We start from the raw sequence: 24916 nt of genomic DNA, 5'->3' as shown, positions 1-24916 counted from the left end.
TGCTGCCTCCAGAAGTCCGTTCAAATTCAAAAGCAAAGAACAGAAACACAAGGAAAAGTCTGGAGATGTGCGCCCAAAAACCCGGAGAATACTACAACCACCTGTGGCGAGTGGATCCGGATCCAAGTCCTGAACTTCGAGGGCTGCGTGGAAAACAAGGAGCGGATTTTCCCGCCGAATGACCTAAAACAGGAAACAACTTCACTAAAATAGCGCAAAAATCTGTAATAACGCTGCAAATAAGAAATAAAGACTGTAAATATCGACTAATACTGTAAATCATCATAATTGATAATATAATACAAAATGTACAATCGAAGTTGCAATACCAGGTTGAACCACCAGGTGCACTATCGCCACCAAAACAAAAATACACAAAAAAGTTTTAAAATAGGAAACGCAACATTTTAACATCTGGTTCCATAGTGACAAATATGTCAGAAAACGGTCAAATAAACTTGAGCCGCAAAGAGAAATATTCTGCTAGTTAGCCCGATACGAGGTTATTGGTAGTTTTACAAACCAAGTGGTGCATTACCGCCACCAACTGGGGAAATTGCATCTCCGCACACTCAACGCAGTCGTCAATGCACGACTGCCCCCTGGTGGAGAAAGGTTTAAATGCGTTAACTCCACCCAGGATACAAAAAAAAGACAGAAATCATTTTTTAATAAGGACGTTCAAAACACTGTCCGTTAGTGGAGAAAATGTGTAAAATAAATAAATAAAATACATAAAATAAGAGTTGCATTTCTAATAGGATAACATCATTGATGATAATAATAAATAACTTGAATGCATACTGTATATTATAAATATCTATTTTCAACTTTTGGATGCTTTTAATGTATTTTGTTGACTCAAAGTGCAAGAAAATTTATACAAGCAAAACTAAAAGTAAGTGAAACTGAACAACTAGACCTTAAATAATAATAATAATAATTTAAAAAAAAAATTTACTTTGATGCCTTTCTTTTTTCTGCCCTTGTTTTTATCCAGTCATCCGGATAGACAGACATTTGATCATATATTGTGAAATGGATTACAGTATTCTAAATTGGGTCTTTGTAGCCCAGAAAACACTACAGCCAAAATGTTGCTCGTTTTAATAAATATTTTCACACACGAGCACAAAATGCTATTTTTATTTTTTTTTTTAATTAAGCCATCATTTTAACTCCACCAATTCTTATTCCATGCGCCCCCTGCTGTCTGAAACCCGACAGAGCAACGTGAATTCTGGCTCCACAGCAGCGTCATGACCCCTGCTCCTGGAGGTCGCCAAGAGTAGCTGCTGCATCCAGAGCTGATTGGTCAAAGCTGATGTTTCCTGGCTCTTGATTGGCTGAGCACACCTGACTTAGTGAGCAGTGGGTGGGGCAGGGACAGGTGGACTCCTGCTGACCTTTTTAACCTGTATTGTCTTTGTTGCTCAAGCATTTTGAAACAAAACCACTGAGTCAGTCTTCCTCTGTAACATCCTAAAGGCACTGTGAAAAGCAGCCGCCAAAGGTGGAATGTCGTTTTCCACACGTAGACATCCCCATTTTTGTGTTCCTCAGCAGAAAATGGGTCCAACAGGAAACAGCTCATGGGTGATGCACTCGCTCCGTGACACAAGGAACAAAAGGCAGTTACAGAAAAGTCAGCAAGCAACACTTGAGATGAACACAAGTTTAATCAAGATTAAATATATATAATATATATATGCCCAAAAGATCTTGCAACTCGTAGGAGCTCCATAACAATACAAAAAGCTTTTCTGTCATGTGGATAGTTTTACACTTTTGAGTTTAGGACTTTCATTCAAGGTAAAATGTACACAAACATCTCATTCACCTTATTTTACAGTGCATTGATTTAATAAAACCACAGGCGCCTCCTGCAAACCCGGACGCTTACCTCAGTTATCCAATTATCTACATAACAAGGCTTCAAGAACTCAAAGCAGGAAGAAAGTCAACAAACAGCCCATCAGCAGATAGCAGAACCGTCTGAAACTTGTTGGATGACTTAAAGCTCAGGTGACATCACTGCATGGATGAGACACCCGACAAAACGACATGTGAGGGAACACGTGGGTCGGCTCGTGTTTAAGGTTTCATTGCATAAAGTGTAGAAATACAGCTCCATCACCGGGATAAACCAAACGCCTGTGTGGAACAGCGCAGATCACAAGTCACATTCAAAGCTGCAAAGTGATGTGAAGCCAATCAGAAGCAGCCTCCCCCCAAAGGCAAATACAATTAATCGGTAAACAACCTCGTCACCAAATCTCAAATAACCTAATTTATTAATGACACCAGGTGAGATAAATGGTTACCTCGTTCCACAAATGCAAAATAAAATTAATGTACATCAACACTGCAGTTTGGCTGAAAAATTTCTTCATCTGAACCATCATGAGATGCAACAGCTTCAAAATAAGAGCGTTAACCAAATTGAGCGAAGCCTCTTCAGAGGACAGAATGATCAATATGAAGAGATTATTTTAAATCTATAGAATAACTGAGAAAAAGATCTGAAAGGCAGAACTTTGACATTAAGGGGAAAAAGTAGAGATGAGTGCAAATCCATAAAGAGAAAACTAATATTCTGATCAATGATTAATCCAATAAGTCACCTATCGGGATAAAAAAAAAGGCCAAATATTTGATGCTGTTTCGAGATAAATTTTTTCCAAGTTTCCATTAACAGATAAGTTTAATCTGCTTTTAAATCATTTTAGGAACTGGTTCAAACCAGATTGTGTTTATCATGTTCTTTCAAAGCATTCAAACAGTTCAAAACTAGTAAAACACTAATGTGGTCAGAATCTGGTTTTAACCAGCTCCCCACCAAAGACAAAGTGGTTTAAAACGTTTTTTTTTTTTAATCATTGAATATTTTTGATTGATTTTAAACTGACCGAACCAAAGAAAAGTTTTAACTGGGTTTCAAAATGCAGATGAATTTTTGTATTTTTAATTTTAGTTTGTTTGGTCAAATAAGTATGTTGAAGAGATCTTACTGTCTTTTTCCTGTAATGGATATTAGAAGCATTTATTTTAATTTTTTTTTTGTCACTAAAGCCACAAAATGGTTTATTGTAAAAATAAAACTAATCCAACACAGTGAAGATAAAAATCAGCCCTCAACACTTTAGGTAGCACTAAATCAGGTGGAGTTGAAAAAAATGGAAGCTGGAATCTACAACCTAACACAGAAAACAAAAGGTCGTATTTTAACCACGACTATCGTAACTATGGAGTCTTAAACATTGAACGCACACATGCACAAGACCAACAGAGGACACATGCTCCTTTTATCAGTAGAAACTCATCTTGACAATTTGAAGTTGTGCCCCTCAACTGTAATTTGTAACAACCATCTCGTCCTTTTTGTGGATTCATATTTGAGTTTTATCAGCAAACACTCATTGTATTTGCAAGTTACTCAGACGGGACCTTCAAACACAGGCTCTCATCCTGAAGATTACGCCGTCTTCTGGTGGTCAGTGTAAATGAAAATTAAGTTTTGAGTTCACATATAAAAGTAATTAAATAGGACAGAAATTAATGTTTTTAATAAGCATTTCAGACTTCAAAACTTTGAACAGTTGCCCAAATCAAGAGAATTGTCTTGTGTGACCATTTATTTTACCAGGACGCTTTGCTCTTAGGAGAAAAAAAAAAATTAACAGCCTGACCTGTTGACCTCTCCTACATTTCACCAAATAGAAGGCAAACTGTTTCTGCCTATAAAGTTATAAGACACACATTACAAAACCCTTTGCAGATTTTCACGGACCTGGTGAGCAGTTAAGAAGTCAGACTGTTCAGCTCCAAAATAAGAGGAGTGAGTCTGTCCACAGACCAGACACTCAACAAACAAAAACAACATAGTGTTACGTGGTACGTGGGATAAACCATAACTACAGGAAGTGCTGGTATCCCTTCATGGTTCTCAATGCAGGGGAGAGCAGCCATAAGGCCACGGTGAACTGTGCGAAGCGGGAGGAGGAGCCAGGTGCGAAAAGTGGTAAAATTACAACAAGACAGCAAAGTCCAACAGCTCATAAGTGCAGCACGGGGAGGTGGTGAATACATGACAGAATGCACCCTCCTCTTCCAAGAGAGGACAGACAGAATCTCAGGACATGTAGAATGCAAACGAGTCCAATCTGCAAACCGGGCTTCCAAATGTTTGTTGCCCCCTGGTGGCGATCTCCAGTATCGGTCTCCTTCTCACAACACACTCGTATACATCTGCACTGGCGTCTCACACACACATACAGTTGAACAAACGCACTCCTCGGCGCCACCCGGTGTCTCTTCAGGCTTATCTAGTGTAGTAGACTCTGTAATAAACACTCTTGGAGCGCCACAGTGAGTAGGAGTTGTCAAACTTGAGCAGGTAGACCCCACGGCCGGGGTACTGGTGGCTGCCGGCGTAAACCTCCTCGTGACAGTCCCGCCGGTAGACCGGCACAATCTCATCCACTTGAGGCTTCCCCGCCTCCTTCTTGGCCTTCTCCTCCTCATTGGGAGCATCACCTGCACACACACAAACAAATTCAACAAGAGGCACAAAGTGTTCACACAGAAAGTATGAATGCATACATTTGTAAATCTAATGCATATGCATGAGTTACCACGGTGACAAGGTTTTGACCCTGACCTACTTTTCAGTAGGTCACGTGGGTCACAGTGGGTTCATGTGAAAACCCAACCAAGATTTTGGTCCAGAAAGCACCTGAAAGTGACGATGAGTTTATCGTGACCACAAGACCCATTTTCATCCACACAGTTAAGTTTGGGTGTTGCCCACTGGCGCCTCCTAGGAGGTAGCAACCAAAAAACTAAGCACTGTTCAGTCATTGAGTGGGTCCTGCAGCAATGACGTTAGACAACCCACAAAAACCTCTTGACCAACATTAGCTCATAGGACCTGGGCTTATTGATATCGGCGAATACAATGGGGCCTCGCGGCGCACTCGTCTCCATGGCAACAGAAAACACTGCAGTTACTGCTTATAGCTGTCAGAAAAACAGTCACAGCCATGCTAAGGTTAGACAGTCCTCCAGCGGAAAGGACAGAAGAAGCCGAGTGTCATCAGCCCAACGATGCTCTGAAACACGACATCATGGGACATTTATGAGTTTTACACTCTTAGAAACTGAGAACTTTGGACTGTTGGACAACAACAATAACAACAACAAAGAAATGTGACAACAACAAAGAAATGTGAAACGTCCCACTGACCATCTGAGTGTTTCATGAAATTAGACATTTTTTCCTGTGATGGACAACAGTTTGACAGCGAGTTACCAACTGTCAAAACCACAACTGTTACACAAACATTACAGGTTTTGAAAAGTGGAAAATAGGTTTGTCTCATCATACTGTCCAACCTCAGTGATGAATAACATTTATAGGTGGGAGGAGCTACTGTCAAAGATATGACCAGTTGGCCCAACCTCCATCACTTCACTCAGGAACCACTGGGTGCCGCTAAAGCGTCAGCATTCTGCACCATCACAGTTAACCATCAGTTCTTTCAAACTACAGCCACAGGTTGGTCCCGTGTTGTCGCTAACACCCACTTAGATGCGGCACCATCATTCACATGAAGTATAAAATTCAGCCACACCTCACCTTCATCATCCTCATCCTCGTCGCTGGACTCTGACACGTGCACACTGACTGACGCAGAAGCAGCATCTGTCCACTCAAAGAAGACCCCAAATCCGATGTCATAATAGTCCGTGGCGAACTCCCAGAACAGGTAGGAGCCCTCCTCATGGGTGGGGACACGCACTGTCACGACCTCACCGCGCCCGACTGTGATCACGCTGTCAGCGTCCTGTCGGATCTTTTCCTTGAAGTCCTTGATCTGGGGCCGTGTCCACATGGACGGGGCAGCGATGACTGGAGGCGAGTCGGCTGTAAACAGAAGACAAGACATTTGATATTCTGCTTTTATGCTTCAAATTTTAAATAAATCACACAGTGTTTCTGCTATCGCTGCTTTTTCCTGTGAGACTTGACAAGTTTTCTTGAAACAAAGTCCTCATTTTTTACTTCATTTACATCAATCATGAAAAAATAAAAACAATAAGATACTGTGTGGTAAAACTGTGTGGAAGAGACAATTCTCAAAAAATAGAGTGAACATGAAAGAAGACTAGCAAGAGAAGCCACCAAAGGACTCAACTCCAAAAGAGTTTTAGACTTCTGTGGATACAACCGGAAACTTGTGTCTGTTGCACCACAAGTTACAGCCTCATGGCGGAATGGGACAAAACAAGGACTTTCAGACACAAAAAAAAAAGATTAAATCTAGGCTTGAGTCTCCCATGTGCCTTCTGGCAAACTGCAGCCATCTGTTTCACGCCTCCGTTTTAAAAATCTCAAATATTTAATCAGTTTACAAACAAGCTGCTTATTCCATTTCCCAGTTAGAAGTTTGGTGCTCGGGTTTATTGATGAGCACACTGAGGAGACGATCAGGTGTCACTTGCTCCAGCTCTTCAGGTCACACGAACAAGGACACAGCAGATAAGAATCAGGTTTCTGGTTTGCAGTAAAGCTTGGTTTGTCCCGTGTCCCCTGCACCACACTTAGCAACAGAACATCTACTCGGATCAAACCAACTGTTAACGGTAAGCACATGTACATTTGCACATAAGATAAAACAAACACCTAAAGTAAACCAACCTATCAAGGGTCCGTTCTCCGAGACCTCCTCTGCTGGCTCAGGTTCGGGCTCCCGGTCCATGCTCTCAGAGTACGAGTCTGACTGGCCTCCGTTGACTGTTGGGATTTCTTCCCCACCGGGTGACAAAACTGCACATAAAGATCCTGCTGCTGAGGCGAGGATGGGCTCGCCAAAGCCGCCACCTTCCAAGGTCGTCTGTACCATCAAATCTGTCTGCTGCTGCTTCTGTAATGCTGCCTGGAATGAGAGGAGAGGAAAAGAGATGAGCCGATCAGAAGAACAACAGAAGCAGGTGAAATATGAGGTCACACACGTTTGTTTGTAAAATATCTTAAAATAAAAAGTGCAGATTTGTTTTCAGAGGGGCGGGTATTTGATGACGATTTGATCTGGGTGTTATTAGCAGAGTAACAAAGAGAACTACAGAAGCTCTGGGAGTTGTGGCTCTGGAGTTAAGTGAGTGTTGACCTGCGTCGCTCCTTGGAGGATTTCTCATTAAACACATTTTTAAAACACAGCTGGTCTAACACATGGGAATTCTATCAACAGGTGCAAACACAAACCAGCAGGTTGTCTGAGGCCTAAATCCAGTTTTGTTCCTCAAACATTCAGACGACAGATGTTAAGCGCCGTCATCAGCTCATTGTGATCGCAGAAGAAAGACCTCAGGTTTGAATGAAGGCTGTAAGAAACCACGATTAACACTAATTTTAGATGTTTTTGTCTGTGTGGGTTCTTTACTTCCACATAAACACCAACAGTCACTGCTGATGGTTCTCTGTGCTTTATTTAAGTATTAATTAGAATCCAGAGTGAAATGTTTGAAGGTAAACCTCAACCATGAACAGATACTGTGACCTGTTGAACTTTATAGATGCGTACTACAAATACTAAAAGCCTGTTGAATGTAATAACACAGGAACAACACGGACTGGTTTGAAACTCGGCACCTGCTGCTGGGCCAGCTGGACCTGGTAAAGCTGCTGCATGTACTGCTGGTAGTGCTGCTCCTGGAGCTGGCGGATGAGGCTCAGCTGCTGCTCGGGGCTGTTGGGGTACTGCTGAGCAGCATACTGCTGGAACTGGACAGCTGTCTGGGCGTTCAGCGCCGCCATGATCTGCTGTCTGGGAAACAGAACAGAGGAGTGGAGTTAGTGAGGATGGAAGCACAGGAGAGAAATCCTGACGCTCCTGTAGAACGCTGACCAGCCAGACGAGACAAGATCTCAACAGATCAACAAGCCAAATTGAATTAAATCAAGATTTTAACTCCGTGAGTTCTGAGGAACCCAAATCAGTACAACTTAAGTCCAAGAAGCTGAAGACACGTACTTCTGCTGCTCAACTCGTAGCCTTTCCTCCTCTGCCTGTCTCCTTTCCTCTTCTTCCTTCCTCAGCCTTTCCTCCTCTTCAAGTCTCCTTCTCTCCTCCTCCTGCCTTTGTCGCTCTCTCTCCTCCTCTTCCTGCCTCTGCCGCTCCTCCTCTTCTTTCCTAGAAAACAAGCAGAAAAAGAAAAATTTGAAAAATGAAGCTGAACGATGTTATACTGTACAAAAACACAAAGACAGACAATTAACAGCAACAAACAGATGAATCGTGAACAAGCAAACTAACTGAGGTTTCAGTTTTTGCTGAGTGCTTCTGAGTCTGTTTTTAGAAAGTGGAGCTGAGGGTTCTCCCTGAGGGAAACTAAAGATGGCCATCTTACCTTTTCCTCTCCTGCTCCTCCCTCTCGATCTTATGTGACGTGATGTATGGCGCGAAAAGGTTACAGCACTTATTCAGCAGCTTGACAAACTCCACCATGGCCTCTTCTTTCTCCATGTTACCCAGAGACGCCCACTCTTTCCTGCACACAGACCAACAAGCAACATGCACGTTTTCCAGCAATCTACACTAAATCATGCCTATTCTTCAGAAACAGCACTTTGTGTACTTTGCACATAATGTTCAAGAATGTGCTGGATGGGTCAAAGGTCAGACATACAAATGCTGGCTCATGTTACCTGCGATCGTTGCCCAGGACATCAAAGAAGCCAACTTCTGGTGAGGCATCAGGATTGTAAGGACCCAGTAAGACCTGTTTGTGCAGCGCCACCAGCCGAAGCTTCTCCTCGTAGGTCGGGTGGAACGCTTTTCCATCTTTATCTGAAAGACACAACATAGAAATCGGTTTGCTGTACTCGACTCCCCGCTGAGGTGAACAAAACCTGAGAGGCACCAAAGTACAGCTTTGTTATTGTGTACAATGTGGAACCAGCAGTGAGGACCAAGTATCATTGATGCCTTCAAATAATGAGGTTCAATTCATAAAACCCTGTAGAAAAAGCAGAGAATCCAAAATAAATTACTTACATGCTGTTGATTACAGCTAAAAATCAGAAAGTTATCAAAAAATGTCAACGTGTCAGATTGATTACATTATTCATCTTGGCTTTTGAACATCCAGAGATCCATCACAGAACAGTAGGGACGTGTGGCCTGATCCAGACCCAGATAAACGACAGAAAATGCATGAATGAAAGAATGAATGTTTGAAAAACAAAAAAAGGACAAACTGTCAGTTTCAGCTTCTCCCATTTCTCATTTTACAAGAAGTAGTTCAAAAAGGCATATAAACCTCAAGAATTCTTAAAACAAAAAAGATCTTCCATTGTGGCCTTAAACGTATAAACCAGTGTAAACAAATATTAAAATTGCTTTCATCTGGTTAAAATAAAAAATAATTACGTTGTAATTGTTTTACACATTTTTTTCCACCGATGTAAGTGTGGTTTTAAATTCTTTTTAAACACTTCCAACAGGTTTGAAATGAGGTTAAGAGCTTATTTAATCCATTTTAAACAGTTATACAGACAACCTGGTTCTGTGGTTTAATGTGATTTTAGGCTACTTCAAGGAGATTTGAAGCCAGATAGTCATTACTGAAGCTTTTATAAATAATTTTAAACTGGGTTCAATGAGATTTAAATGGCATCAACCTGAAACAAACTTGTTTTGACTGAAACCATTTAGACATTGAAAAATTGCCCATCCCAAACAAGTCATTTCAGAATGTCTCCTCGAGGTCCCAGAAAATGCATTAGACATGTTGTTCTTTATGACATTTCACAACAAATACAGTCATTAAATGAATAACAAGCACATGCAAAGGCCACTCAAATGACACACGGTGAGAATTATGTTTTCCAAAGGTTAAACCACAATTACAAATCAAATCAGTCACCAATACAACAAAGCAGATTCCATTCCTCACACCCAGGTCCAAACCTGTCTGCACAGTCGCTCTTTATGTCACCACCGGCTTGTGTTCAAACTGACTGTTTGTAAAGCAACAGGAAGTGTTGGACACTAATCCAGTAACTGCCATCGGAAATCTTTCAGTTTGAAAGTCAGATGCTTTTCTTCAAAGCTTTAAGATTTGCAAGCACTCAACCAGAAGGTACAAGGTGAAGCAGAGAGAAGAATACACACCATTCAGGTATAACCCTCCAGAGGTTTAAATGCACACAAAAACAAATCTTTACTTACATTTGCTTATTTGATTTCCTTATGGGAATAGTAGCAGCCTGGCAGTGACACTGTATTTTTACACTTTTAATAACATTTATTTATTTACTTACATTTGAACCTTTTACATGTTTCAGTTTTAATTGTCCTATATGTCTACGAACTAATTACTGCAGCACAGAAACATCTGCGCAACAACTCAAATAAACAAATATCAATGTTAATGATAAATACACCGTTATTAACTGTGATCTGTAAAAAGTTGAAAAGTGTTTTTCAACCAGTGTACAAAAACCTTCAAATTACATACTTTAATGTCCAACAAGCATTAAACTACCAAAACCTCTAATGTGCAGTGACAGAAAAGAAATCATGACATGCAAGAAGCTGGAATAGTTTCAGTCTGAACAGCTGGAAATTCCATGAAAAATGGGACATCACTCACTCATTCATCTTCAACTGCAATGAAGGTCACTGTGGTCTGGAGCCTATCCCAACAGTCATAAGGTGTGAGGTGAGGTTCACCCTGGGCAGGATGCCAGTATGTCTCGGGGCCACATACAGACAAACAAACACATTCACACCTGCACGCAAACCTACGGACAATTTAAAGTTTCCAGTCCATCGAACCTGCGTATGTTTGGATGTGGGAAGAAACCAGAGCACCCGGAGGGAAACCACACAAACACGGGGAGAACACGCAAACTCCACACAGAAAGGACACAGGTGGGAATCGATCCCATGACCTTCTTGCTGTGAGGCAACAGTGCTAACCACTATTCCACCATGCTTATGGGAGATTAGCAGCCAAAAATTACTTTCAGTTATGGATTCTGAAAAAGGGTGCAACTTATTTATAAACCCCCCAACTTTACAACACAAGTTGAACTCATTAGGAAGTAACTCTTTCCCACATGAAGTTTGACAGTCAAATGAGTAGTTAAACTGGTTTGTTATCAGTTTTTGCTAGATTTTTACATTAGATTTTTCTGATATGTTCTTATTACGTGTATCTCAAGAAAGCTCGGGTATGTAGGGGAAGTGGAAACAGTTTCCTCAGATGTCCTAAAACCTTTTAAACCCAGAGATGCATGAAATGGTGTAACTTGATGTAAAATAGTCAATAATTTGATGATTTCATCTTTTCCTAAGCAAATTATTAAAATATTTCAAAAAACACATCTTAGTATGTGCAAGTCATGTTAATGAATCAAATGTACTGTCCATCACATGGAATTTTTCACAACCCTGAAGCCAGTGTGGCCAACTGCCTCTATTTGTTCTCTACTGCAGTCAATATATTAGTGAGCCTGCTGCCCCTATATACCAAGAGTTCACCATCACAAATCCTTGTTAGCTTTCAAAGAATTTTAAAATAAAGTTTGAGGACATTTTAATGCTGCATCTTTTTATTGCAACATCCATCACACTCATATTTTTTGTTTTCATTAAAAAAAAAAAAAAGAAGCATCACTGGGTAGCTTTTCTTCTCTGCCTAAAAACGTCAAGACCTCATTTATGCTCGCATACAAGATTAGGGAGTCACAGCTTCAACGTTTACTGTGAGGCTGGTTGAAGTGGCTCAGACTCCTTACAAATGTAACGTCTGTCATGGTAGAATTGCCCAGTAGATTATAAATGCAGGACAACATCAACGACAAATCTTGACTTTCTGTGTTTCCCAGTTGTGAAGCTCGCACCGTCTGGCGGTCCGTGACTCACATGAGAGGTCGGTTTCACGAGAGTTCTGGTGTCAGGAGCTCAGCACTCAGCGTAAACACATCTTGTGAAGTATGGACAATAAGACAACATCGGGGCACAGCAGAAGTCCATCACAGGTGCCACACCTCCTCGAGATAACCCTCTCAACTTGGGAGAGCATATAATCATCATAATCACCCGTAAACTCCCTAAATTAACGTCATCCACATCCTGCTTACATGGCTTTGAAATCCCGGAACACTGCTGGCACTGCAGTGCATTCTGGGAAGCACAGGGAGCCACCAGAGGCATTATGGGAAATGCTGAAACATCCCATGAGAAAAGTCCCAAGACAAAATTTGGGACAACCAACCATGTCTTCTCTACTGTCAGTGTCACAGAAATAAACTAGTATTAGCTCCTGACCCAGCTGTGCCAGACAGGGGGTGTTTCTGCCAACTTAGTGCCACTGAAAGGGTTCCAAACATCGCCTCCTGTTTACCGAGGACAGAGTCCATTCACAGGTCTCAAAGTACCAGCCCAGGGCAGCGAGACGACAGGCACAAAAAACATATTCAGGCAGGATTCTTTTTACTCATCTGCCTGTCTCACCAACCCTCACCCATGACGGCCAGAAAAGTTCTGGTCAACCTCAAGCTGATGTCAGACTCTGAATATGAGAAATCTTTTTTATTATTAATTTGTAAAATATGGCACAGGTGCTCTGATGATGAACACAGGAGCTGCACAGTAAATTATGAGGCAAGATGATCTTTAAAGAAAAAATAATTATACATGGATTCTATAAAACAAAATATATATATATTTTACTAATTCCATGCCAGTTAATTAGACAAGAAGCTGAGAAGCATAATTTGGGGATTAAACCATAAAATGATTGTGAAGCTATGTTCCTTTAATTCACTGTTTTACAGGTGATGTGTGAAAAAATTTCTTGAAATGTGGCGTTACTGATAAAGACATGAGATGCGCACAAACCTGGATTCAGTTCCACTTGATCTAACACAAATATTGCAGCTATTTAGGAACTGCAGCCATTCTTACACATACTCTGCATAGACGGAGGCCAATTGGACAAAGTAAATATAAGTTTTTAATGTTCATACAAATTATTTCTACAGACAAGTTAGAGGATGAACACATGAAAATTTCCAACTCAGTCAATGTGTCTTGGACTTGATTTATATCAATCATGAAGCGATATAAACTATGATACTGCATACTGTACAGAATCATACTGTCAATATCAATTTGTCTGGATGAGGCCGTTCTCAAAGTGTCCCTGTGAAAAGGAGCCTAGTGAGGAAAGCCACCAAGACAGTCGTTGCAACTCTGAAAGACTTACAGGCTTCTGTGACTGAAGAAACGGCAAAACTTCACGTAGGTACAGTAGTGCTCAGAATAATAGTAGTGCTATGTGACTAAAAAGATTAATCCAGGTTTTGAGTATATTTCTTATTGTTACATGGGAACAAGGTACCAGTAGATTCAGTAGAATCTCACAAATCCAACAAGACCAAGCATTCATGATATGCACACTCTTAAGGCTATGAAATTGGGCTATTAGTAAAAAAAAAAAAAGTAGAAAAGGGGGTGTTCACAATAATAGTAGCATCTGCTGTTGACGCTACAAACTCAAAACTATTATGTTCAAACTGCTTTTTTATCAATCCTGTGAATCACTAAACTAGTATTTAGTTGTATAACCACAGTTTTTCATGATTTCTTCACATCTGCGAGGCATTAATTTTGTTGGTTTGGAACCAAGATTTTGCTCGCTTACTTGTGTGCTTGGGGTCATTGTCTTGTTGAAACACCCATTTCAAGGGTATGTCCTCTTCAGCATAAGGCAACATGACCTCTTCAAGTATTCTGACATATCCAAACTGATCCATGATACCTGGTATGTGATATATAGGCCCAACACCATAGTAGGAGAAACATGCCCATATCATGATGCTTGCACCACCATGCTTCACTGTCTTCACTGTGAACTGTGGCTTGAATTCAGAGTTTGGGGGTCGTCTCACAAACTGTCTGTGGCCCTTGGACCCAAAAAGAACAATTTTACTCTCATCAGTCCACAAAATATTCCTCCATTTCGTGTTCTTTGGCAAATTGAACCTCTTCTGCACGTCTTTTATTTAACAGAGAGACTTTGCGGGGGATTCTTGCAAATAAATTAGCTTCACACAGGAGTCTTTTGTCACAGCACTTACAGGTAACTCCAGACTGTCTTTGATCATCTTGGAGCTGATCAATGGGTGAGCCTTTGCCACATTCTGGTTATTCTTCTATCCATTTTGATGGTTGTTTTCAGTTTTCATCCATGCGTCGCTGTTTTTTTGTTTTTTTTTTGTCCATTTTAAATCACTGGAGATCATTGTAGATGAACAGCCTATAATTTTTTGCACCTGCATATAAGTTTTCCCCTCTCCAATCAACTTTTTAATCAAACTATGCTGTTCTTCTGAAAAATGTCTTGAACGTCCCATTTTCCTCAGGCTGTCAAAGAGAAAAGCATGTTCAACAGGTGCTGGCTTCGTCCTTACATAGGGGACACCTGATTCACACCTGTTGGTTCCACAAAATTGACGAACTCACTGACTGAATGCCACAAAGCTGTTATTGTGAACACCCCCTTTCTACTTTTTTTTTTTTTTTTTTTTTTTTTTTTTATACTACTAGCCCAATTTCAAAACGTACAGCTGATACATCCACAGCAGCAGACGCCGTATTAGGTTATACATGTGTACCTACTCCACAGTGGATGAAAACAGAGGATTTTCATACAAGGTAATAGATCAATCTAAGCTCAAGTCTCCCATGTGCAGTGTTCCAAAGTGTAGCTGAAATTGTCTGGGGGTTTTTTTGCAGAAAATTTGTTTTCTGAGCCACTCCCACCACATCATAAATTTCAAAGTGACTACTAAACTAAAGCAGAACATATTTGTTATACTGCAAAATATTTCCAACATACGGATGTGATACAGGAGGAAATATTTCCATTATGTGGATGTGACACAATAGGAAATCTTTCCACGATGGGGGTGTGATATAAGGAAAAATATTTCCTAGAGGTGGGTGAGGTGTAGGTGGAAATATTTCCTAGACATTTCATGGATGTGACATAGGTGGAAGTAATTCCTAGATTTGGCTGTGATATATATGGAAATAATTCCTAGATATGGATGCGAAATAGGAGGAAATATTTTCTACTAGATAGCTAGCGATGCTAACGCCGCGGCGAGCAGCTCGAGGTTGCAGTGACAGCTAGCTTCGAGCTAATGCTAGCGCGCTGCTAGTTGTGAAATTCACACTCACGGGTTCAATATCAGCTATTTTCTGCGTCCAAACAGACATCACATACCTTTAAAGAATTTTAGAGCCATCCCGTAGAGCTCCTGCAGAGCAAAGCCCCATTTCGTCTCTATCGTGGACTTAGCATTCGCTCCATCAGGATCGTCGCTCTCGGGAGACGTAGGTTCAGGTTCGGGTTCCGACTCCGGAGCCTGTCCCTGCTCGCCCTCCGGGTCGGGACTGAGAGTGAGCCCATCGATGGACACTTCGAGCCGGCTGGAGTGAGCAGAGTCGAGGTCGCCGCTCTGAACCTCTGTCGCCATCATGCAGAGATGTCAGCTGAAGCAGCCACGTACCTACTTCCTGTTACACCGCGCGGAAGTTCCTGGACCGAATTTTTTTTTTAATAGTTTCGATCCGTCTATTTTATTAAAAAAAAAAAAAAAAAAAAAAGCATACCAATGGATTTAATTTAAAGTCTGTACAGAGGCAGGAATCCAGCACAGTGTGTCATAAAAATAAAACGCAGTCCAATGAAACTGGACGTTATAACGGGATACTGAGTTATCATAATAATAATAATTATTATTATTATTATTATTATTATTATTAGCCAACTATGCAGACTCAGAATCGAATTCCCATACCGGATCGGTCGCGGCTCGGGTTAACAACGTCCGCCACCGGTGCTATTACCCAACAGGGTGCCAGTGGAAATTGGGCTACTGCTGGGTGAAGACGACGAAGAAGAAGAGGAAAATGTTGCCACGAACAGCGGGAGAAGAAGAAAACTAGAAGGGTGGACATAAGAGTGGGGACTTTGAATGTTGGTAGTATGACTGGTAAAGGGAGAGAGCTGGCTGATATGATGGAGAGGAGAAAGGTCGACATATTGTGTGTGCAAGAGACCAAGTGGAAGGGAAGTAAGAGCAGGAGCATCGGCGGTGGGTACAAGTTGTTGTACCATGGTGAGGACAGGAAGAGAAATGGTGTTGGGGTCATTTTAAAGGAAGAGTGTGTTAAAAGTGTGTTGGAGGTTAAGCGAGTGTCTGACAGGGTGATGAGTGTGAAGTTGGAAATTGAAGGGGTGATGATGAATATCATCAGTGCATATGCCCCACAGGTAGGTTGTGAGGTGAAGGAGAAAGAAGATTTCTGGAGTGTGTTAGATGAGGTGGTGGAGAGTGTGCCCAAGCATGAAAGAGTGGTGATAGGAGCAGACTTCAATGGGCATGTTGGTGAAGGGAACAGAGGTGATGAGGAAGTAATGGGTAGATATGGTATTAAGGATAGGAATGGGGAAGGACAGATGGTAGTTGATTTTGCAAAAAGGATGGAAATGGCTGTGGTGAATACCTGCTTTAAGAAAAGGGAGGAGCACAGGGTAACATGTAAGAGTGGAGGAAGGTGCACACAGGTGGACTACATTCTTTATAGGAGATGCAAGCTAAAAGAAATCACAGACTGTAAGGTGGTAGCAGGAGAGAGTGTCACTAGACAGCATAGGATGGTTGTTTGTAGGATGACTTTAGAGGTAAAGAAGAAGAAGAGAGTGAGAGCTCAACAAAGGATCAGATGGTGGAAGCTGAAGGAGGAAGACTGTTGTGTGAAATTTAGCGAGCAGGTGAGAGAAGCACTGGTTGGAGGGGAAGCAATTTCGGGCAACTGGAAAAGTACTGCAGATGTGGTGAGGGAGACACCTAGGGCAGTACTGGGTATTACATCTGGACAGTGGAAGGAAGACAAGGAAATTTGGTGGTGGAATGAAGAGGTCCAGGAAAGCATAAGGAGAAAGAGGTTGGCGAAAAAGTTTTGGGATAGTCGGAGAGATGAAGAAAGTAGACAAGAGTACAAGGAGATGCAGCGTAAGGCAAAAAGAGAAGTGGCAAAAGCAAAGGAAAAGGCATATTGCGAGCTGTACAAGAAGTTGAATAGTAAGGAAGGAGAAAAGGACTTGTACCGATTGGCCAGACAAAGGGACAGAGCTGGAAAGGATGTGCAGCAGGTTAGGGTGGTAAAAGATGCACATGGTAATGTGCTGACAAGTGAAGAGTGTGTGCTGAGAAGGTGGAGGGAATATTTGGAAGAGCTGATGAATAAAGAAAATGAGCGAGAGAAAAGGCTGGATGATGTGGTGAGAGTAAATCAGGAAGTACAAGAGATTAGCAAGGAAGAAGTGAGGGCTGCTATGAAGAGGATGAAGAGTGGAAAGGCAGTTGGTCCAGATGACATTCCAGTGGGGGCATGGAAATGTCTAGGAGAGATGGCAGTAGAGTTTCTAACAGATTGTTTAATAAAATCTTGGAAAGTGAGAGGATGCCTGAGGAGTGGAGACGAAGTGTGCTGGTTCCTATTTTCAAGAACAAGGGTGATGTGCAGAGCTGCAGTAACTACAGAGGCATAAAGCTGATCAGCCACAGCATGAAGTTATGGGAAAGAGTAGTAGAAGCTAGGCTTAGAAAACAGGTGAAGATCTGTGAGCAGCAATATGGTTTCATGCCGCGAAAGAGCACTACAGATGCAAGAGGAAGTCTGGAGTGGCAGAGAAGTATGTTAGGGTAGTGCAGGACATGTACAAGAATAGTGTGACAGCGGTGAGATGCGCAGTCGGAATGACAGACTCATTCAAGGTGGAGGTGGGATTACACCAAGGATCAGCTCTGAGTCCTTTCTTGTTTGCAGTGGTGATGGACAGGTTGACAGATGAGATCAGACAGGAGTCCCCATGGACTATGATGTTTACAGATGACATTGTGATCTGTAGTGAGAGTAGAGAGGAAGTTGAGTCTAGTCTGGAGAAGTGGAGATATGCTTTGGAGAGAAGGGGAATGAAAGTCAGTAGAAGCAAGACTGAGTACATGTGTGTGAATGAGAGGGAGCCCAGTGGAATAGTGCAGTTACAAGGAGTAGAAGTGGTGAAAGTAGATGAGTTTAAATATTTGGGGTCAACTGTTCAAAGTAATGGAGAGTGTGGTAGAGAGGTGAAGAAGAGAGTGCAGGCAGGGTGGAGTGGGTGGAGAAAGGTGGCAGGAGGGATTTGTGACCGAAGAATATCAGCAAGAGTGAAGGGGAAAGTTTACAAAACAGTAGTGAGACCAGCTATGTTGTATGGTTTAGAGACGGTGGCACTAACAAAAAGACAGGAGGCAGAGCTGGAGGTGGCAGAGCTGAAGATGTTGAGATTCTCTTTGGGAGTGACAAGAATGGACAAGATTAGGAATGAACATATCAGAGGGACAGCTCAGGTGGGACAGTTTGGAGACAAAGTCAGAGAGGCGAGATTGAGATGGTTTGGACATGTGCAGAGGAGGGACCCAGGGTATATAGGGAGAAGGATGCTGAGGATGGAGCCACCAGGCAGGAGGAGAAGAGGGAGACCAAAGAGGAGGTTCATGGATGTGCTGAGAGAGGACATGCAGGTGGTTGGTGTGACAGAGGAAGATACAGAGGACAGGGTGAGATGGAAACGATTGATCTGCTGTGGCGACCCCTAACGGGAACAGCCGAAAGACAAAGAAGAAGAAGATTATTATTATTATTATTATTATTATTATTATTATTATTATTATTATTATTGAGCTAAGATAAAAAATAAAGTAAGAGGAGTGTGTATTTTATTTGGTTGCTTTTGCTTTATTTCCCTTTTAGATATTATCTCGTGCATAATATGCCCGTTTTGTTGCTAGAAACCTGTCAGATTTTGTAAATAATGTAAAAAAAAAAAAAATCTAAGTAGAAAAAACGTTCAGACCGCAAACGGCAGTAACAAACGTGATTCCCCCTTTTTCCAGTAGATGTCACTATTCACCATTGTGTTAGGGGTGATTTTTGTCGTCAGTGCAAAATGATTAGTTTAGAGCGTAATTTTTAACATACATAAAAAATGTTATTTCAACATATGGGGAAAGTATGATTGCCTAAAATCTCTTTAGGTGATTAAAAAAAATGTGGCTCATTACTATTGGGCCAGAGCCTATCACGTGACCACGGGCACAGTATATTCCCAACAGCTTTACTTTCCGAAAATATATTTTTCTGTTATTTTCATAATAGTTCTCGTGTACTGCGACATACTATTTTTTTTTGTTTTTGTTTTTTGGGCTGTTTTTTTTTTTATCATCAGAAAGTTTTTTTTTCTTTCCTTTTTTCCTGCAGTGTGCTTATGCGTTTTTTTTTCTGCTCTGTGACCTGCTTGTGTTTCAGTATTTCCAGTTATGGCACATTCATTAAAAGAAAAGTTTGTGTTTGTTGGAGATCTTGATTTCTGTAGAGTAGAGAATGTTTCTCATTTCTTACGCCATTATTTTGGAGGAGTGTACATGATTAAATAAGAATATCTATAGAATGCAGAGGTGGCCCTATTCTCTCTGGGGCCCGGGCCAAAATCCTGCCAAGGGGCCCCAGAGGCCTCTCCTACCTGACGAGTGACAGTCCTCACCACAGTCTTCCTCCTCAAACAGCTCGCTTATACTGCAGTATTTCCAGGAACAGTGCCACTTTGCTGTTAAAATTGTCCTGAATTTGTGTACTTACATCGATAAAATAAGTTTTTGCTAACAAAGGTTTTATCATAACTGTACGAACAAGATCACTCTCTATAGCTGTAATATACCACATGGTGACATCTACTGGACAACAGGAAGAACAGCATCCATCCTGGCAGGATTGAATAGAATTTTACTTTAAAATAAAACATTAAAAAAAATTTAAATGTACAAAACTGCAGAAGCTGGAAAAGCATGAAACACTTATTCCCAGTGTGGTCATCTAGATGCACAATAAAAATGTTGAAGGCAAAATCTAGCTGTTAAAAAGAAATGCATGCATACAAGTGATTGACATAAAGTATCAAAAACTAAACACAATAACAGGATGTATGAATGCTGTTAAACTGCAAAGACAAGCAAACACCTTAACTTCATTTTATATTTTAGAACAAATTCAATCTAGTTCACATGAGTGTCGGGAAAACATTTATCATTTTTGTGAAGTGATTCTTTTTTAATACATAACTTGCATCTACAGAATCATTTTAACTGTATATTTCTGAATGTGTTAGTGTACATACCTACCACAGTCATTCACACCTGCTCAAACCGCTTTGAAATCCACAAAAGCTGGACTCAGGAGAAGGCCCGCAGAGATTTTAGCATTTCCCTGCAAACTGATGAGGCTCATTTGTCTGAGCAGTCTGTGGAATAACAGTTTGTCTTTAAAGGTGTCAAAATGCTGACTGACTGTATGTTGGTGACAAATCCCAGAGTGCTCCAAGTCTTTGATGTGTGGAAGTTCAGCCACCTTACAACTGTCTGTTCTTTAACCGAATTAACATTTCAAACCTCCATCACAGGCTGCAGGATGACAGTGATGCACAAATTATCAGGACAAATCCAAACTGTTTTCAGCTCTTGTAGAAATGTGAGTTTGTGATATGAGGTGATGCATGAGGTGTGCACACAGCATACACAGACATCAGAAGATCTCTCAGGAGCCATGAAGATATCAGGAACTTCAACAACCTGATTTTAATATAACACTCCACTCTGTGCACACAGGAAACAGCCCCCCACCACCAAAAAAAAAAAAAGAGTGGGACTGTGTGTGAATGTCTTCACCATCAAGTATATCCTTCCAAAACAATGGTACATGTGTCAAGCAGAAACATCACACCGACATTCAGACTGGAGAGACAGATACAAAAAGAAAAATGTCACACACAATCCTGTTGTCCGTTGGATCACAGTATTTTCAACAGGGATAAATAAACACATTTTACATCAACTCTGACTTTTTGCGCTAAATGGGTCGGCTGTGTGTGACACGTCACCTCCAAACGAGGCGTTTACATCATCAGAGGGTTTGCTACCCAAAAACCCAACCAGGACATCTTCAGATAACTCAAAGGAAGAAGTCTTTTAAGTTTTTCTGCAAATTCCAGATCTGACCCTTTCTTTAATAGTGTCAAAAAGGGTTTATTTTCCCCCTTTTTTTGCATTCCAAACAGTAATTTCAGATGATCCCTGTCAAGCATGGTGAAGTAGTTTGTGATCAAGAAGGAGCATTATTAAATTCTGGTGCAAATCTGGTTATTAATTCAGAATTTTTAGATTATATATAACTTTTTAAAAAGTTTAAAAAAAGAAGTGCTTTCTTTTAAAAAAGAAAGCACTTGTCCACCAATGATAGTCTAGATCCAGATGTGGATTCTGCCTCTCTTTTTCTTTGGTATATTTTACACAGCAGGATGGCGTATTTTAAACATTTCAATGAGTTTCTCCCAAAATAATTCACTCATCAGGATGTATTCAGAATCTTCTTCTTCTTCTTTGTCTTTCGGCTGTTCCCGTTAGGGGTCGCCACAGCAGATCAATCGTTTCCATCTCACCCTGTCCTCTGTATCTTCCTCTGTCACACCAACCACCTGCATGTCCTCTCTCAGCACATCCATGAACCTCCTCTTTGGTCTCCCTCTTCTCCTCCTGCCTGGTGGCTCCATCCTCAGCATCCTTCTCCCTATATACCCTGGGTCCCTCCTCTGCACATGTCCAACCATCTCAATCTCGCCTCTCTGACTTTGTCTCCAAACCGTCCCACCTGAGCTGTCCCTCTGATATGTTCATTCCTAATCTTGTCCATTCTTGTCACTCCCAAAGAGAATCTCAACATCTTCAGCTCTGCCACCTCCAGCTCTGCCTCCTGTCTTTTTTGTTAGTGCCACCGTCTCTAAACCATACAACATAGCTGGTCTCACTACTGTTTTGTAAACTTTCCCCTTCACTCTTGCTGATATTCTTCGGTCACAAATCACTCCTGCCACCTTTCTCCACCCACTCCACCCTGCCTGCACTCTCTTCTTCACCTCTCTACCACACTCTCCATTACTTTGAACAGTTGACCCCAAATATTTAAACTCATCTACTTTCACCACTTCTACTCCTTGTAACTGCACTATTCCACTGGGCTCCCTCTCATTCACACACATGTACTCAGTCTTGCTTCTACTGACTTTCATTCCCCTTCTCTCCAAAGCATATCTCCACTTCTCCAGACTAGACTCAACTTGCTCTCTACTCTCACTACAGATCACAATGTCATCTGCAAACATCATAGTCCATGGGGACTCCTGTCTGATCTCATCTGTCAACCTGTCCATCACCACTGCAAACAAGAAAGGACTCAGAGCTGATCCTTGGTGTAATCCCACCTCCACCTTGAATGAGTCTGTCATTCCGACAGCGCATCTCACCGCTGTCACACTATTTTTGTACATGTCCTGCACTACCCTAACATACTTCTCTGCCACTCCAGACTTCCTCATACAATGCCACAACTCTTCTCTTGGCACCCTATCATAAGCTTTTTCTAAGTTCACAAACACACAATGTAACTCTTTCTGTCCTTCTCTGTACTTTTCCAACAGTATTCTCAGAGCAAACATTGCATCTGTAGTGCTCTTTCTCAGCATGAAACCATATTGCTGCTCACAGATCTTCACCTGTTTTCTAAGCCTAGCTTCTACTACTCTTTCCCATAACGTCATGCTGTGGATGATCAGCTTTATGCCTCTGTAGTTACTGCAGCTCTGCCCATCACCCTTGTTCTTGAAAATAGGAACCAGCACACTTCATCTCCACTCCTCAGGCATCCTCTCACTTTCCAAGATTTTATTAAACAATCTGGTTAGAAACTCTACTGCCATCTCTCCTAGACATTTCCATGCCTCCATTGGAATGTCATCTGGACCAACTGCCTTTCCACTCTTCATCCTCTTCATAGCAGCCCTCACTTCTTCCTTGCTAATCTCTTTTACTTCCTGATTTACTCTCACCACATCATCCAGCCTTTTCTCTCGCTCATTTTCTTTATTCATCAACTCTTCAAAATATTCCCTCCACTTTCTCAGCACACACTCCTCACTTGTCAGCACATTACCATGTGCATCTTTTACCACCCTAACCTGCTGCACATCCTTTCCAGCTCTGTCCCTTTGTCTGGCCAATCGGTACAAGTCCTTTTCTCCTTCCTTACTATTCAACTTCTTGTACAGCTCGCAATATGCCTTTTCCTTTGCTTTTGCCACTTCTCTTCTCGCCTTATGCCGCATCTCCTTGTACTCCTGTCTACTTTCTTCAGCTCTCCGACTATCCCAAAACTTTTTCGCCAACCTCTTTCTCCTTATGCTTTCCTGGACCTCCTCTCCCTCACCACATCTGCAGTACTTTTCCAGTTGTCCAAAATTGCTTCCTCTCCAACTAGTGCTTCTCTCACCTGCTCGCTAAATTTCACACAACAGTCTTCCTCCTTCAGCTTCCACCATCTGATCCTTTGTTGAGCTCTCACTCTCTTCTTCTTCTTTACCTCTAAAGTCATCCTACAAACAACCATCCTATGCTGTCTAGTGACACTCTCTCCTGCTACCACCTTACAGTCTGTGATTTCTTTTAGCTTATTCATCATCACCCCTTCAATTTCCAACTTCACACTCATCACCCTGTCAGACACTCGCTTAACCTCCAACACACTTTTAACATACTCTTCCTTAAAAATGACCCCAACACCATTTCTCTTCCTGTCCTCACCATGGTACAACAACTTGTACCCACCGCCGATGCTCCTGCTCTTACTTCCCTTCCACTTGGTCTCTTGCACACACAATATGTCTACCTTTCTCCTCTCCATCATATCAGCCAGCTCTCTCCCTTTACCAGTCATACTACCAACATTCAAAGTCCCCACTCTCATTTCCACCCTTCTAGTTTTCTTCTTCTCCCGCTGTTCGTGGCAACGTTTTCTTCCTCTTCTTCGTCATCTTCACCCAGCAGTAGCCCAATTTCCACTGGCACCCTGTTGGGCAATAGCACCGGTGGCGGACGTTGTTAACCCGGGCCGCAACCGATCCGGTATGGGAATTCGATTCTGAGTCTGCATAGTTGGGTTGGCTTGTTTTACGCCGGATGCCCTTCCTGATGCAACCCTCCTCATTTATCCGGGCTTGGGACCGGCACTCAGAATGTACTGGCTGCACACCCCATTCAGAATAAACAACAAATAACAAATGTTGTGCAGATCCATATCTCAATCCGTTCCAGTAAAACATGCTCAGCAATGAGGGTGACACCACTGTACTGTACCAAAAAAAAAAAAGGAGAAAGAAAGAAAGAAAATGCTGTTACTGTTCCACACACACATCAGGATCTGACCTCCTGACATGACCCCCGACTGTGAAATGGAGGCGACCCCTTCAGTGTCAAGTGCTCACTCCTGGGTACTTCTGAAGTTTGTGTATTGAGGTTTGAGATTCATTTTACTGCCACTTAAAAGGGGACAGGATTCATCATTTCCTCCTGGCGGAGCAGCACTCACAATATATTTGTGGAAAACCTTAAAATGTTTGAAAAATCAGAGTTAACTGTATGAAAAAAACAGATCAAACAGAAAGAGTTTTTCATCAGAACATCAAACTGCATGTTATTTATAGAATGACAACAATAATAATAATTTTTTTTTGTTATTCTAAGGATACATGCAGTACTGTGCAAAGTAAGCATCCAAGTGTTCCTGCATATACTAACCCATATTCCTGCATATATTTTTTCTTCCTTCATAGACCAAATTCAAAATTTTCACGTGTGCAAAAAAAAACTAACTAATGTTATAGAATTTTGTTTGTTGGAGGCTGTAGC

At 41.6% G+C, this 24916-nt stretch overlaps 1 protein-coding gene across 1 annotated transcript; it reads right to left on the bottom strand.

Annotated features, from left to right (window-relative positions):
- Nucleotides 1-1660: 1660 nt before the first annotated feature.
- Nucleotides 1661-15593, bottom strand: acbd3 (acyl-Coenzyme A binding domain containing 3). The gene is made up of 8 exons (XM_034162347.1): nucleotides 15304-15593; nucleotides 8708-8849; nucleotides 8410-8550; nucleotides 8034-8192; nucleotides 7652-7826; nucleotides 6701-6938; nucleotides 5639-5926; nucleotides 1661-4536 (listed from the first exon to the last, which is right to left on the bottom strand). The coding sequence occupies exons 1-8, from the start codon at nucleotides 15557-15559 to the stop codon at nucleotides 4322-4324; spliced, it is 1614 nt and encodes a 537-aa protein (XP_034018238.1). The 5' UTR covers nucleotides 15560-15593; the 3' UTR covers nucleotides 1661-4321.
- Nucleotides 15594-24916: the final 9323 nt, after the last annotated feature.

The sequence above is a fragment of the Thalassophryne amazonica genome, chromosome 21, assembly GCF_902500255.1.
Source record: "Thalassophryne amazonica chromosome 21, fThaAma1.1, whole genome shotgun sequence".
In the NCBI taxonomy this organism is placed as follows: domain Eukaryota; kingdom Metazoa; phylum Chordata; class Actinopteri; order Batrachoidiformes; family Batrachoididae; genus Thalassophryne; species Thalassophryne amazonica.
Note: the sequence above shows the minus strand (reverse complement) of the source record. Positions and strands in the feature narration are given on the sequence as shown.